Source organism: Aythya fuligula, chromosome 5 (genome assembly GCF_009819795.1).
Source record: "Aythya fuligula isolate bAytFul2 chromosome 5, bAytFul2.pri, whole genome shotgun sequence".
In the NCBI taxonomy this organism is placed as follows: Eukaryota; Metazoa; Chordata; class Aves; order Anseriformes; family Anatidae; genus Aythya; species Aythya fuligula.
Genome location: NC_045563.1, coordinates 39,414,295 through 39,429,047, shown reverse-complemented (window position 1 = coordinate 39,429,047; position 14,753 = coordinate 39,414,295). Strand labels below are relative to the sequence as shown.

Genomic DNA, 14,753 nt, shown 5'->3' with positions numbered 1-14,753 from the left:
AGAAATGTCTCGAGTATACAGTAAAGATTTCCATGGAATAAACCGGTAACTATAAATTAAAATACCCTCCTTCCAGTCTACCAGGATGTAAATACTATAATCTACTACAGTCTTGCTGGATTTTTAGACTGACAAACTTCAAAGAAGTTCCAGTTTCTCTAGAGACCCATGGAAGCAGTTTGTGTTAATTACAGAGAGACAGTTGACGGTACAGTGACTTGCACTATGGAAACAGAGGAATTAAAGGTTAAGAAAACAATAATAAGGTGTGCCAAAATCTCGTAATACCATCCTTTAATTCAAAATTTGCAACTCAAGATTTGGGGATATTTACTGGTAATTTTTAAATGTTGGGAGTGACAATACTATGGCTACACAAGATGTTATCAAAGGCATTAAAAAAATCTGGTGAGGAGTTGTATTTGTTTCATTAACTTCTTTCAGTTCTATATTCCTAACAGGCCTAGTCAGTTTCCACACACGTGTTCCTTGTTATGTCCATTTGCTGTTTCAGTTGGTTTCCCACATACCAGGCCAGACTACGAGCCTCAGGAGGGAGTTAGCTGCTTCTCCAAGCTGCTCTGAGTCACTGTGATGTCTGCCGCGTAGGCCAAATTAAGCCTGAATTTCTGCTTCCAGTAGGCAGCAAGAACAATGAGGAAAAACATGGCAAGGAGGTGAGGAAAAGATCAAAAAGCCAGTAATCCTCATCACACAATATCTCTACCTTCCTGTCATAGCTGTCATATTGCATGGTGATGGAGGAAGTAAATCAAAGACTTAGAACAGAATTGTGAGAAAGATCACAGTATTCAGCTTGCAAGTTTCAAAACAGCCTTACTTCAAACACTAATTTCTCATGACAAATGAAAAAGCTATGCTACCTCATAAAATAAGTATGGATTCTTGTACCTCGTTAGAAGTACTAAGGCATATGTCCACAGATTTCTTCTCCTTGGACGTAATCACAGTTATGACAGCTTTATTTTGGGTTAAAACCCCAAATGAATTTACCTAATAATTCTGCCTACTACTACTGTTCGTATACAGGTTCCTATTGTTTCAGTGGATGGAACTCCTAATCACTGAAATTAAAACACTAAGATAAACTGTTGACTGAAAGTTAAAGCAAGTTATTTTAGCATTGTTCTATGGCACCAATAATAATCTGTTCAGGAAAACTAATGGAGGAAGATCTCTGCCATGGAAAATTTTTGACTGATTCTGAAATCAAGAACTCTTCATTTGATCAGAGCCGTCAGAACAAGATACTGTGGTAACAGATGGGGTTTTAGGTTACAGGTTGAGAACAGTCTAAGTTCATCAATAATCTGCTTTGGATCATACTTTAAAGAAACACTTTGAGGACAAGGAGCTCGTTTGGTACCATTAGCAGGGAGGGAATTTTGGATGGGACGGGGCATGAAGGGAAATGTCACTATACACGTGTACTTTATTTGCAGATACTTTGCAGAGACTGTAGAAGTAATCCTGTACCAAAACTTCCATTTAATGGAAAAAAAAGGACAACAACCTAGCAGTAAGACCAACTTTGAATACAAACTCTTTTTTTTTTTTTAATTACACCTGTGCTGGTCTCATAAACAGTGCTATCCTTCACCTGCAGAAGATTGTATATACACATTCCTGTGTATAATGCTTTAAGGCATTATAATGTACATCACCCGAATACTCAGAGAAGCCAGCTGTTGTAACTGACCCATCATATGCAACTTCTAAGTGTTTCCAGTGTCCTTGCTGCCATCACTGCTTTCTTGGCATCCAGGAGTATTAACAGAGATGAAAGAAATACAAACCAGTTAATACCTATAATGCTGCTACACTCTTAAAACATAGTCTTTGCCTATTTCCTTTAAAAGCACAGCTTCTGTCTCATCCTAGCTGGATCACCAGCGATTTGTTTTCATTCAGATCCCTCTCTGCCAGACATTGGAGTGACTAATGAACTGAAAAGTCTGGTCTGTATAAAAACTTGACTTAGCAAACCAACCATCAGCATGTTGATGACACTGCCACCCAAAATATCACAGTAACAAAAGAGTAACAATTTACATGGGCTCTAAGCCAGTCTGTCCTTTCTATTCAAATTTCAGGAAAGCATGACCTAATTTCTCTGCAAGTAGTAGAATCTGGAGCTTTTGTTAATTCAGTTTCCTTTTTTCTTACAGCATGTGTTTTTGCCACAGATGATTATAGTCGTTAGAAGAAAAAATATTTATCTGGGGAAAATTAAATACAGAAAGCACATAGCCTATAATAAGAATCTAAGCGTAACAGAAAGAGACTGTGGTGTTGTCAAAAGTTGAATACCTGTATTTGCACAAAAAAAACCCTGTGCTGGTCATCTAGTGATAGACACACACCTCAGAGCAATCAGAGGCAATGTAAAATACATTAAAACCATGTTGATCCTGCCAAAACCTGGGGGAAAAAAGTTTTCTTAATCTTAAACAGCTTTTCACCTTCATTAACATCCCCTCTTTATCACAAAACAAGGTAGAGAGAGCTCAGGAAATAGAGAGGAAAAAAGCAGTACATTGAACAATATAAAGAAGTAGGTTCAGGACTCCTACTTATTCTTTCTCTTGATACAAGGCCAGGTAGATATTCACTAGAATTGGAAATAAATGTACAACATCACCATGCACACCTTCTCACAGCAAGGCAGTAGAAAAGCAGTTTTTAAATTCCACTTAATCCTTTTGATATGGTATTTTCTAAAATCTTGAGCTGCATGAAGCACAAGTGGTCTTTCATTTCAGTATTTCTGACAATTCCATGGTTCAGAACTGACTTCTGAGTAACAAGGACATCCTATTTTATACTTAAGAATACAAATTTGGTTGTGGCACCTGTAATACTCACTCTTTCCTTATAAATATGTGATTAAGTATTTATATAACAAAAGGCTTTTTTTTTTTAAGTTAAAAAAAAACAAACCTTTAAAGTATCTTTTTGTGGAATATTTATCTGATGGCTAGTTAGCATCGCACTTCAGACATGCCCCCTTACACATTTGTATATGAGAATACACATGGCTAGCTATACACATGCTCTGAGTGGATATTAACATTCCTCTGTTTACACACAAGTTGCAAAAGTGACAATGATTACTTTTATTCTGGACTTAACAGTGTGACACTACAGAGAACTGCGCACATCAGACTAGACTCTGGCAGGGTCACTGCCAGAGCCAATGGGTAAGGTTGGCAAGTCACCATTAGCTCAGTACTGTCACTTAACAGATAAGAAAATATTGTGACTTATCACTGTCTCTATCTCAAACAACAAAAATGTCAGAAATTAATTTCTGCAAATGCTTCATCTCTTTGTTTTACCTGCTTCTGTGTACTTCAATCCTACTTTTACTTCTTCATGATTTGCTTTCGGTGGTGGCCAGACAGTCTGGAGTCTCCCTGGAGTCTTGTCATCTTGCTCTGAGGGGCTCAGATCAGGCTGTTAAAATTATGAAAAAATAAAAAATTAAAGTCAGCAGTATCAATTGATTCCAAAACAGCAACCACCATCCCCAGCTCTACATATGTACTCAAGAATGGCTATCTGTCTCATTCCAGTGATCCAAAAAGTGCTCAGTTATTTGGAAGGGACACAAAGAAATCAGTATGGAAAAATAATTTTGAGGAGAAAAATACCCTAATGCACATGATCTATGATGATTGTGTTGAAACTGTTCATATCAGCATGGAAGGCTGTCTACGCTTTGGTGAACCAGGAGGTCAGGAAGCTTCTTTTTCCCTGTACCTATTTTTTTTCCAAGAACGAAAAGCCCCATCTGCACTTCTCCTACAAGTACACATTAGTGGGATTCACCTAAGACATCATTTGACAATATAATTTTCTGGAAGCGGAGCTGGTTTAAGAAATTCCAGCCACACCCCTGGCAGCTTGCTCAGTCCACATAGTATGTAACGCTGCCACATCAAAGTGCTGCTGCAGCTGGTTATGGGACTGCGCTGTCAATTGGAATGGTGAAATAATCCTTTAAAGGAGGGGTGGGGGGAGATAAACAAGAACATTTTAGTTTACTTTTTTGGTTGGTTGGTTGGTTTTTACAACTCTAACATTTCTGTAATTTGATTTACAATATACAATCAATGGCATAGACACAACTGCAACAGCAGAACACTACCTGAAAGTGGCTCCATAAAAGGCCTATTTGGGCAAGGAAAAAGGAAAGGCAAGACCTTTTGCACTGGCTTTGCTCTGGGAAAATGTACCTGTGTACTAGACCAGACGCTGAGCAGACATTTCTAAAAGCCACTCACACTGGCTCCTGTGCTTCCTCCCTCACCAGGCATGAGTACAGCCTCCCGAATCGGGTTGCTGTGAGGCACACAGACGCTTGCGCCAGCACAGCCCAGGGAATGGCGTAAGCAGGAACCAGCAACCCAGGAATGGGAAGGGCACACCGACAGCATTTTCTGTACATGCCAGGGCCAATGAGTGCCTCTTTTCTCCTCCTCCCCGCAGGTAATTTACTTAAAACTGGTAGTAGCAGTCTGCCCAGTTGTCAGTCATCTTTTATGAGCATTTTAATTATACATAAGAATAAAAATTTTAAGAGAGTACAACCAACGCAGCAAATTAACTTATGTAGCTTCAGGTTTAGGGTCAGATCCTGCAAATTTAATCATTCAGGTAATTCCCCTGTTAGCCAACAAGAACAATCTTCTGGACTGATACTATCTGCCAGAGACGTAGCTGAAAGAGTTTTTGGTTGGGGGGCATAGGGACAGTTACTCATTTTGTTAAAGTCTAAATTGCACTCAAATTCATTTATCGTTGTGGTTTTTATAAATAGCAAAGATTTTTTTCATTTCTTAAAAATTTACATCAGCAAATATACATACGCATAGGAATATTAACCTTGCAAATATTTGATTTAACCCTAACTTAAGTGGTCTAATTAGAAGCACTTGGTTATACTTGCATAAGGTTAAATACTTCTCCATATTTGCAAAGCCAAAATATGTAAGTAAATAAGAAAAAAATACTATAAAATTCTATTTAAATTTAAATTTTACAGAGCTTCCAGCTCTGAAGGATCTGCAGTTGTTTCTTTTTTGGGAGGCTGTGTGAATACATTTGCCTTGGACAAATCAAACTGAAGATCATCCACAACTTCTTGTATCAGGTCTTATCCTAGAATTATTCCTAAAGGCAAAATGAAATAGTACTTTTAAAACTAAAATAAAAATAATAAAAAAATAATAATCAAAGAAAGAAGGCAGAGGGAGATTGGGAAACTATTAAATAATATCACAGTTTGTATTTGCAACATAAAACTCATTTTAAGCTCTACTTAATATATGGGCAACTGTTTCATAATCATCTTTTAAAATCAGAAACTGATGTTTAATTTCTGACTTTTAATCCAAATCTGTGATTATCACCAGGTCTCTTTGATTTCTGCAAGAACTTGAGATGATTGACAATTTTGAAAGCCCCAGGATTTCTTCAGTTTGGAATCCAAAATTTGAGATTGCTAAAGTAGAAGACAATTCCAACACTTTGACCTTATGTCCCCACCATTAATTTAAAACAAGAAAATATTTTATATCCATATACTTCCAGATTTTAGGAAGAAAAAGTAAGTCAACCTACAGATTTGTCTGATGGTCCATCACCAGGTCTGGATTTTGACCTTTCAAATACGGCTTTCAAGGACTCCTTTTCATTTCTCATTTTGCGTTTTAGGGCTTCCAGCTCTGAAGGATCTGCAGTTGTTTCTTTTTTGGGAGGCCGTGTGAATAAAGCTTTAAAGACATCCAGTGCAGATTCAGCAGGGTTTGGTTTTATATCCTCAGAGGGAAACTGTGGTTCTATTTTGCCAGGGGCTTTGTTCTCTTGAGCTTCATCACTGTCCTCAGTCTCCCCAAAGCCTTCACCAGAATCTTCGGTTCTATCATCATTCTTGGAGACGTCTATGTTTAACAAGTGGGAGAGTTGTTCCAGGAAAGTAGGACTTGCTTTAGGTTCTGCTGATTTTTTCTTTGTGGTCAAACCTGATGTAATACTGGATTTCTTAACAGGCTGTCGTAACTTCAGCAGAGCTAAATCGTTCTCCCTCGGTTTGATTTCTGTAACAGTCTCCCCGTCCTCTGTGCCTAGTCCCTTTTTCCTCACTCGTAGTCCACTAAAGAAAGCGGGCAGCTGAAAAGTCTTTTCAGCCAGCGCTGCCTTATGGAGAGATGTATTATCAGCTGAAGGTCTTTGTTCTTCGTCTGGAAGCTCTGGAGGGCATTCCCCTCCAGCAAGCAAGCGACTCAAGTGCTCATCCATTAGCATTCGGGCTTTTCCATTGGAGTCATGCTCCAGAAAACCATCCAGCTCCTTGGGGAGCCACTTCGAAATTGGCGGGTGTAACTCAGTTTCATCTCTATCCGCGGTGTCATCACTGTGGTTGCACCCCTCCAAGTCCTCTGACTCCTCCTGGGTTCCACTGTTACCGTCGGAAGCCCCAGCGGACAAAGCCGCGTTGTGTAGCCCACACTCGCTGTCATGGGTCCCGTCGCTGTCGAGGTCCTTACCCTCGCAGTCCGACTCCGTATCGCTCGTCGTGTGCACCAAAGTGCCCTGCACCAGAATGGCATCCTTGTCGTCGCCGTCGGACTCGGCCGGAGAGCTCTGTGCCGACCCTAGACGGCGAGAGGACCGCTGGCCAAGCTCGGGGGCCTCGGGCGGCGGCTCGGGCCGGCTGCCAGCCATCGGCCCGGCGGGGACACCCGGCTTTTCGGAGCCGTCGCCACCGCTCCCCTCGCGGGGCTCCTCGGCACGGCCGTCCGGGCTGCCGCGCAGGGGCTGGAAGCCTCTGAGCACCGTCCCTTCCTCGGCGGCAGCCGGCTCCAACCTGGCCGTCAGTCCGAATCGCGTCTTCATGGAAAAAGTGGTGCAAGCGCCGTCTGCCGGGCTCGGCGGCCCCCAGCCCGCTCCCTCCATGCCGGGAGCCGGCGGGGTCAAGGCAGCGGCGGCGGGGCGCGGGCCCGGCGCGGGCAGGCAGCGGCCCGGCCCCGCTGCGGCTGCTTCCGCCCGGCGGCCGCGGAGCCCATGGGGCCCGCGGGGACACGCGGCGAGTCCTGGGCGGCCGCGGGGCCCGGTCACCGGCACCAAGGGCTCTGGGGCACGGCACGCGGAGCGGGGCGGCGGTGCGGGGCGCCTAGACGCGCGGGGCGGCCGGGCGGCGGCCGGGAGCTGCCTCCTCGGGGCGGGAGCCGAGCGGGACGCCTTTCCCGGCGCTGAACGCCCGCGGGACGCCTCGGCACGGCCCTTCCGCTGGGGTCGGGGTCCGCCGCCCTGCACCCATAACGAAGTCAAGCCCGAGTCAGCCCGAAGCTCCCCGCTGGTGCTGCCGTGCGGAGCTCCAGGTCTCGGCTGCCCGAAGAGAGCCCCGGCGAGCGCCCGCGAAGTCGAATCCAGAGGGGGGACGATGAAAAAAAAAGCGAGAGCGAGCCTGCCTTCCGATTTGCTGCAGGTTTCATCCGGAATGCAGATCGCAGCCCGCGGGGCCACGGGCAAAAACCAGCGCGCCTGGTTTCGCGTTACTCCCTCCCTCCTGCGCCGAGCACCGCCGGGCACCGCGCCCAGCGCCCCCGAGCCGCCGCCGGGACGGGGCCGGACGGGACCCGGAGCCCGCAGCAGCTCTGGAGCAGGCACTGCGCCGCCCCGGGGCCGGGACTGCTGCGAAACGACCCCCTCTGCTCACACCTTTCTCTTCTTTGGTAACCTGGTTCTGTGCGGTGCGTGGGTAAGATAGTTTAGGTAACATGGGTGAGTGTACTTGCAGGAAATCCTCACGTCCGCATAAATCGGCATTAAGAGAAGCTGTCAGGGACTCTCTTTACATGTTTCTTAACACACATGAAAGTGCAAAATACTTTGGCACAGTTGAAATTCAGGAAATCATTAATGTTTGGGTCAGGTTCTCCTCTAAAGTCTTCACTTTTCCTATTTTTGGAACTACTGAGACTGCAAATCTGCAAGAGTTTCTAATCGTCTTATCCCCCTGCCTTTAAGAAGTTACTTTACTCAGATTTCCACATCGGTATGTTAGAAATTCAAAGACAGCACTGATTTTGTTGCACCAAGGCAGAGGGGTCATTCTGCAGTCAGCCGTTTCGCTGTGCTGAGTAGCCTTGTGTAAACACCAAGCCGAAAGCCGTCCTTCCCAGGCAGATCAGCTGTGCCTGGCACCATTGTATCACATTACAGGAAAACATTTACTGAAAAGCTGAATGCTACAAACTAGCAACAGCTATGTATGCCAACATACTTATGTTTTGGTGTAGTGTTTATGTACAAAAAGCATGTGTTTCCCTTTAAGGATACTATAGAAAGTAAAGTCGTCATAAAGTCAACAGCGAAAGTCATTGGTATATACTGCAGGAAGCAAGTTTCCTGAAATCAGATCTTAATAATACCAAGGGCTTAGACAATGCCTACCGACACCTTTTCAGTTACAAAGTTGCATACATACCTATAGACAAAGAGTACTGGAATCACTCCCAGCTTCACTTGTGATTTAAGCATAGAACAACACTATCTACCTTCCTATCTGCCATTTCCTGCATGCAGAAAGTTCTGGACTTGCACCTCTGCTGTGCTTGATCATCAAGGGCAAAGGCAAGGAACATCCCAATAAGCTACAACTTACTGCCCTGGTTTTCTAGGCTTATATAGACCAGTATCATAAAAGGAAGTGCTACATAAGGAAAGTCTTTTTCACTCCCTGTGCCAACTTTCTCTTACAACCCAGTGTTACTAAGACAAGTGGCAGGAAGCTATCTCAGCACTGGTGAAAATTTCTTCCAAGACCAGACTTCTCTAAGGCAAGTCTACAGCAATTCTAAACTTCAGTTTATGACAAAATATCGGGCAATATTGACGTTACTGAACCAAAATTTTATACTCATTACATTTAAATGTATACCTATTTTTATATTCAACCACAGGATAATTGTTCAAAGAACAATTACTATTGTCCTGATAACTTCTATAGTTATGCTTTGCATATTTTATGTGCATATTTATTTGAGGTATGGTTAACTTATGCTGTATAAACAGTATTGTGTTTTTCAAAAGTAGTTTGGTTGTTCAGTGATCAAAAACCTTCTATGAAGTTACTCATGTAGCTGTATTTTAAACTAAACATACTTACTAGATGATGCCAAAATATAACAGGTGACAACAGGTGTCGACAACACTACACTAACACTTAGATAGAATAAAAAACTTATGTGTAATAATTTAGGGTCACCAAACTGTGAAAGTCCTATGAATATTGTCTGTAAGCAGGTTACTGAAAATAGCCACAATCTAACTATTCTAGATTTTAATAGTATGTATGAAAAGTTCAGTTATATCCCTTATAACTCCATATAAGGTCATATTGTGTTGATAATTCTTAAACATGTTTTTCACAGAGATGAGGGGTGGAATGTATTGGGTTTACGTGGCAATGTTTTAGTAGCAGGGGGCTGCAGGGTGGGCTCTGTGAGCAGAGCCCAGCAGCTGCCCCATGCCAGATCAGAGCCAGCTCCAGCTGCTCCAAAAGGGGCCTGCCCCTGGCCAGAGCTGAGCCAGGTATGGGAGCAACATTGGTTGGGTCTCTGGGAGAGAAGATTGAAGAAAGGGAAAAAAAAAATGCTGTTAACTGCAGCTGGAGGAGTGAGAAAATGTGAGAGGAACAGCCCTGCAGACCCTAAGGTCAGCGCAGGAGGTCAGGAGGTGCTCCAGGCAGGCAGCAGCAGTTCCCCTGCAGCCTGTGGAGAGGCCCCTGGTGGAGCAGGCTGTCCCCCAGATCTCCACACTACAACCCACAGAGGAGCCCCCGCTGGAGCAGGTGGCTGTGGCCTGGAGGAGGCTGCGGCCCATGGAGAGCCCCCGCAGGAGCAGGCCCCAGGCCAGAGCTGCAGCCCGTGGAGAGGAGCCCACACAGGAGCTTTTGGTCCTGTGTAGTCTGGGGGGAGCTGCCACCCGTGGGGGACCAATGTTGGAGCAGTTTGCTCCTGACAGATGGACCCCATGGTACGGAGCCATGTGGGAGCAGTGCTTGAAGAGGTGCTGCCTATGGGCAGCCCCCTCAGGCTCAGTTCGGGTAGGACGGCATCCCGTGGGAGGGACCCCATGAGGAGCAGGGGCAGAGAGGGTCCGTGAAGGAGCAGCGGAGACAAAGTGCTGTAGACTGACCACAGCCCCCATTCCCTGTTCCCCTGCACTGCTTGGGAAGAGGGAGAAGAGGGTGTATGCGGGGGAGGTGTTTTTAGTTTTAGTTTTTCACTGTTCTAGTCTGTTAGTAATAGGCAATGAATTATATTAATCTTCCTATATTGAACCTATTTTGCCCGTGACAATAATTATTGAGTGATCACCCTGTCCTTATCTCAACCCTTGAGCCCTTTCCATCGTATTTTCTCTCCCTTTCCTTTTGAGGGAGTGAGAGAGCAGTTATGGTGGAGCTCAGCTGTTCAGCCAGGTAAAACCACCACAGAAGCAATCTCACAAGGCTACAGAAAATGAGACTGTTTTATAGGTACCTCTTCTCTTGATAATAAACTAGAGGAACAGAGAAGAAAACATTAAACTTTTTAAGCATTAGGATGAAAAAGGGAATTTGTCCCTGTACCTACCATCAGAGAAATTATCAAAAACTAGAAGCCAACCAGTATCTTAAATTCAGCACACAATGCATAAAGCCCCAACCTCAAATAAAGATCCTGTAATGACTGGCTTCTCACAGTCTGACAGTCACCCACCGGACAGCCCTTGTGAAGGGACTGGATAGCTGATGAAGAAATACAGTGTTTCTTAGTAAAATGCATGTATTGATACATGCCCTTAATATTTTTACATAAAAAGGAGATCATTCCATGCATATGCAAATGAGACTGAGCCAGTTTGCTGACAGAAGTGTTTTAACATTGGGTGGTTCTACCTCATGAGGGAAGTCTGAACAGACTTTAATGCTGCATCTGAAGGATGAAATGACTTCAAATTCTTTAGAAAAAAAAAAAAAAAAAAAAAAAAAAAGCAGTTATGATAATGTTACAAGCTTCTTCACTTAATAAAACTGACAACCCTCTGGTGCCTCTGAAAAGCCCCTACAGCCCATCACAGCAACTTTCAGGACAGTCAATGCATTAATTATACAAAAGGACAATAATTCCTTATAGTTTAAAGAACATTTAATAATCCACACCCTTACTGACCTACATTTCATCACAGACAGAAGTCACACCTACAGCTCACTCCACTGCTGTTCTTGAGGTGTCTGAGAGCTCCCCTGAAGGAAACTTTATAACTACCCTTGAAGAAAGCACACAATAAGGCAGAAATAAAACTAGTCTTTTCAATCATTTTTATACAGCAAGACTCAAGGCTTCCTGACAGCATATCTATCTAGATTGCCTTTTCAGATTATAACAGCAAACCACGGAAACATGAACAAGGCATAGAGACATGGTCTACAGAACAGTAAAATGGTAGAACTGTGTAGAAAAATTTCCGATGCATTTTCAACATAAAGGGGCTGGAAACAAGAATAGTTTGCATAATTTCTTGAAAATCATTATAGAATCAAAATATGCACTAAACTGTGCCAGGCTTAAGAAAAGCCAAGTGAAGCTGCAGGCTTCACTCCTGCAATTTGAATTGATCTGAGGCTCAGTTGACACAGTCCTGGCCTCTGCACTGTCCCCAGTGCTGATTGATAAGGATAAGGATCTTAACATTCTCCAACTCTTCCTTCTGCCTCTCCTGCCAACTGTGCATCTTTTATACTTATTATTTTAACTCTTCAGATGCTTTAAAATAGAAAGGAGAGAGAATGTGGAAGGAAATGTATAGGCCCTGGATTGATGCCATTGTCTTCACCTTTGTTAACTTGGTATACGTGAGCAACTGGAAATCTGATTATAACCATTATACTCACTGTAAATAGAATCACAGAATCACAGAATTCCTAGGTTGGAAGAGACCTCAAGATCATCAAGTCCAACCTCTGACCTAACGCTAACAGTCCCCACTAAACCATATCCCTAAGCTCTATATCTAAACGTCTTTTGAAGACTTCCAGGGATGGTGACTCCACCACTTCCCTGGGCAGCCTGTTCCAATGCCTAACAACCTTTCAGTAAAGAAGTTCTTCCTAACATCTAACCTAAAACTCCCCTGGCTCAACTTAAGCCCATTCCCCCTCGTCCTGTCACCAGGCACGTGGGAGAACAAACCAACCCCCACCTCGCTACAGCCTCCCTTGAGGTACCTATAGAGAGCGAAATATAAACAATTAAGTTTAGACTTAGCAACAAGTACATAGATACAATAATTCTTAACAAATTTCAACATTAAGTAATACTAACAATGAACATCAGACACATTTGGTCTAGGGAGACTATACACCCAGTGTTTTTCAATGACTTAATCACAATTCTGCTTGACACTGGTATATTAACTATTTTAGGCAAATTGAAAAAAGAAATATCAGAACAGTTACATAGTTATAAAAACAAAAGGCACATTAAAAAAAGACAATTTACTGTTTTGAAGACATCTATATCGTATCATTATACCTAATGAAGGGTGAAGGTATAAACCTACAGTAGCTCAGAGGGAGAGCTTGTAGAAGAGAATTTAGCAGATGATCGGGTTTAAAATGAGCAGACATACAATTAACAAAGACAGAGAATAAAAGATAACTGTAAATTGTGTAAGTAAACTGAGACCTCTGTGCAGTAAGGCACAAAGGCTGGCACTGAGTATGAGAACTGAGATTAAATCTGAATATTTTGCCTTTGTGCTTTACTTTTCTAGATTGCTCTCTTCTGTCCTCCATTGCATTCAACAGGTCTCTTGTTCCCCATATACACCATGATGTAATAGTTTAAAGATTTTAAAAAAAAAACAAAACAACACAATTTTGTAAAATAAAATCCAGTCACATCAAATAATGTATCAGAATTTCTTTAGTAATTGTTATCTATTAATATCTATTTTAGCTGCAGTTTCATACCTCATTTAAGTGCCTTTTTATCTGAGATAAAGTACTGTATAAAGTATAGGGTGGGGTTGCATTTTTATTTTGCTTCAGTATCTTCTGTATCTCTGTATCTTGTACATGCTGATTGCTAATGAGAACCCAGCATGCTCAGACTAAGATCTTAAAATCTAATGCAGTACTTTTTTTCAGGCTTCTGATATGGAATGTGCATTTTAAACTCCTGTTAGAGAAGAATTTATTCATTGTTTCCCTTACCTAATTTATCTGCCTCCTTCCAAGTAATAGTTACATAGAAACATCTGTTCAGTAATATAAGCAAGCTGCCCAGGGAAGTGGTGTTATCTCCATCCCCAGAGGTATTTAAAAGACACATGTACACGACACTAAGGAACATGGTTTAGTGATGGGAGTGCGAAAGTCAGGTTCTTGGTTGGACTTGGTGATCTTGAAGGTCTTTTCCAACATGGATGATTCTATGATTCTACCTAGATATGAACATATACAAATATATTGCAAATTTATATAAGGCTGCTCCTAATATATCAAAAGTAGAGCAGAGCAAAGCAGCTTTGTTTTTCTTATTGCCATTGTAATGAATATAGCTACATTTTAAATCAGTAGTGCCCAACTTTTTGGTCAATTAGGCTAAACTGTTGTGTTTTTTTTTTTCCCCACCAGTAAGAAAGGGCCATAGATCACATGACTGGATCTAGTATGGCTGAGTAAGTAAATCAGTCCATTTTGGCTGGCATTTCCTGGAAACATTTTTGTTTTGGAGTTGTTCTTCAGACACGCACTCATTTTTTGACCACGACTGTCTTACTGTTCAGTCTGAGGACTGAACAGGAAAGACATCTGGGAACAGATTGCTGTCACCAGAGCAATTCATACAGCTTATCTCTGGTAATGACCATTCTTAAAGGCTTCTTATAGTATTACAGTGCAAACAGATTCTGATGGCAGCACCAGCAGCAACCTTTTCACCACCATTCTTTTAGCAGTTCCTCCTCCAACCCCTTGTTACACAATTCGACCTGGGCTCATCTTGCAGCAGAAAAATAGGCAGAGACCCTAGGGTTCTGCAAGTAATTCATCCCAGAGTTCTGTTCTGAAAGACTTTCAAGAAAGAAGGTCACAGGGAGTGAGCTGCAGGATACAATGTCTTGGTGGGTCACTCACAGCTTATCAGCCACATGCTAAGCACACCTCCCCCCCCTCCCCCCCCCCCCCCCCTTTTTTTTAATAGAAATTGGGGCTCTTGTTCTGAATCTCTTAGAAACGGCTGAATAAATATTCTTATATGTTAATTCCCTCTTTCATAGCGTAGTCACTAAGATTTCTAGACAGAAAATGCTGCTTGAATGAAGAAAAATAGAAATAAACTGCTTACTAATCTTTGATTTCTCTTACATTACTGAAATTGTTGTGCTTAAAGGACTTGATGTAAAGACCCACCTGCTCTATGCTCTATACAAGGATTTAAATACAGATGAATTACTCTCATTGACTGGATTCTTCCTGTTGTAGCATGTATTTGTAGTAGCAGTAACAACTGTGCCACAGGGCTTTTCAATCCAATTATTTGTTTTCGTACCAACATTTTATTGCAAGTATAAACCTGTACTTTCATGGTAATACAGAAACATTCCAATTAATTATTTTAGGAAAAGAAGGTTAGGACACGAAACTAGTTTTATAACAAGCTGAAGAGAACAAG

At 42.5% G+C, this 14,753-nt stretch overlaps 1 protein-coding gene across 1 annotated transcript in view; it reads right to left on the bottom strand.

Moving 5' to 3' along the window:
• The window catches only part of FMN1 (formin 1), a 197,630-nt gene that overhangs the window by 142,029 nt on the left and 40,848 nt on the right, over positions 1-14,753 (bottom strand). The window contains 1 exon segment of the mRNA XM_032189407.1: positions 3,360-3,477. Within this exon segment, the coding sequence (XP_032045298.1) occupies positions 3,360-3,477 (118 nt within the window).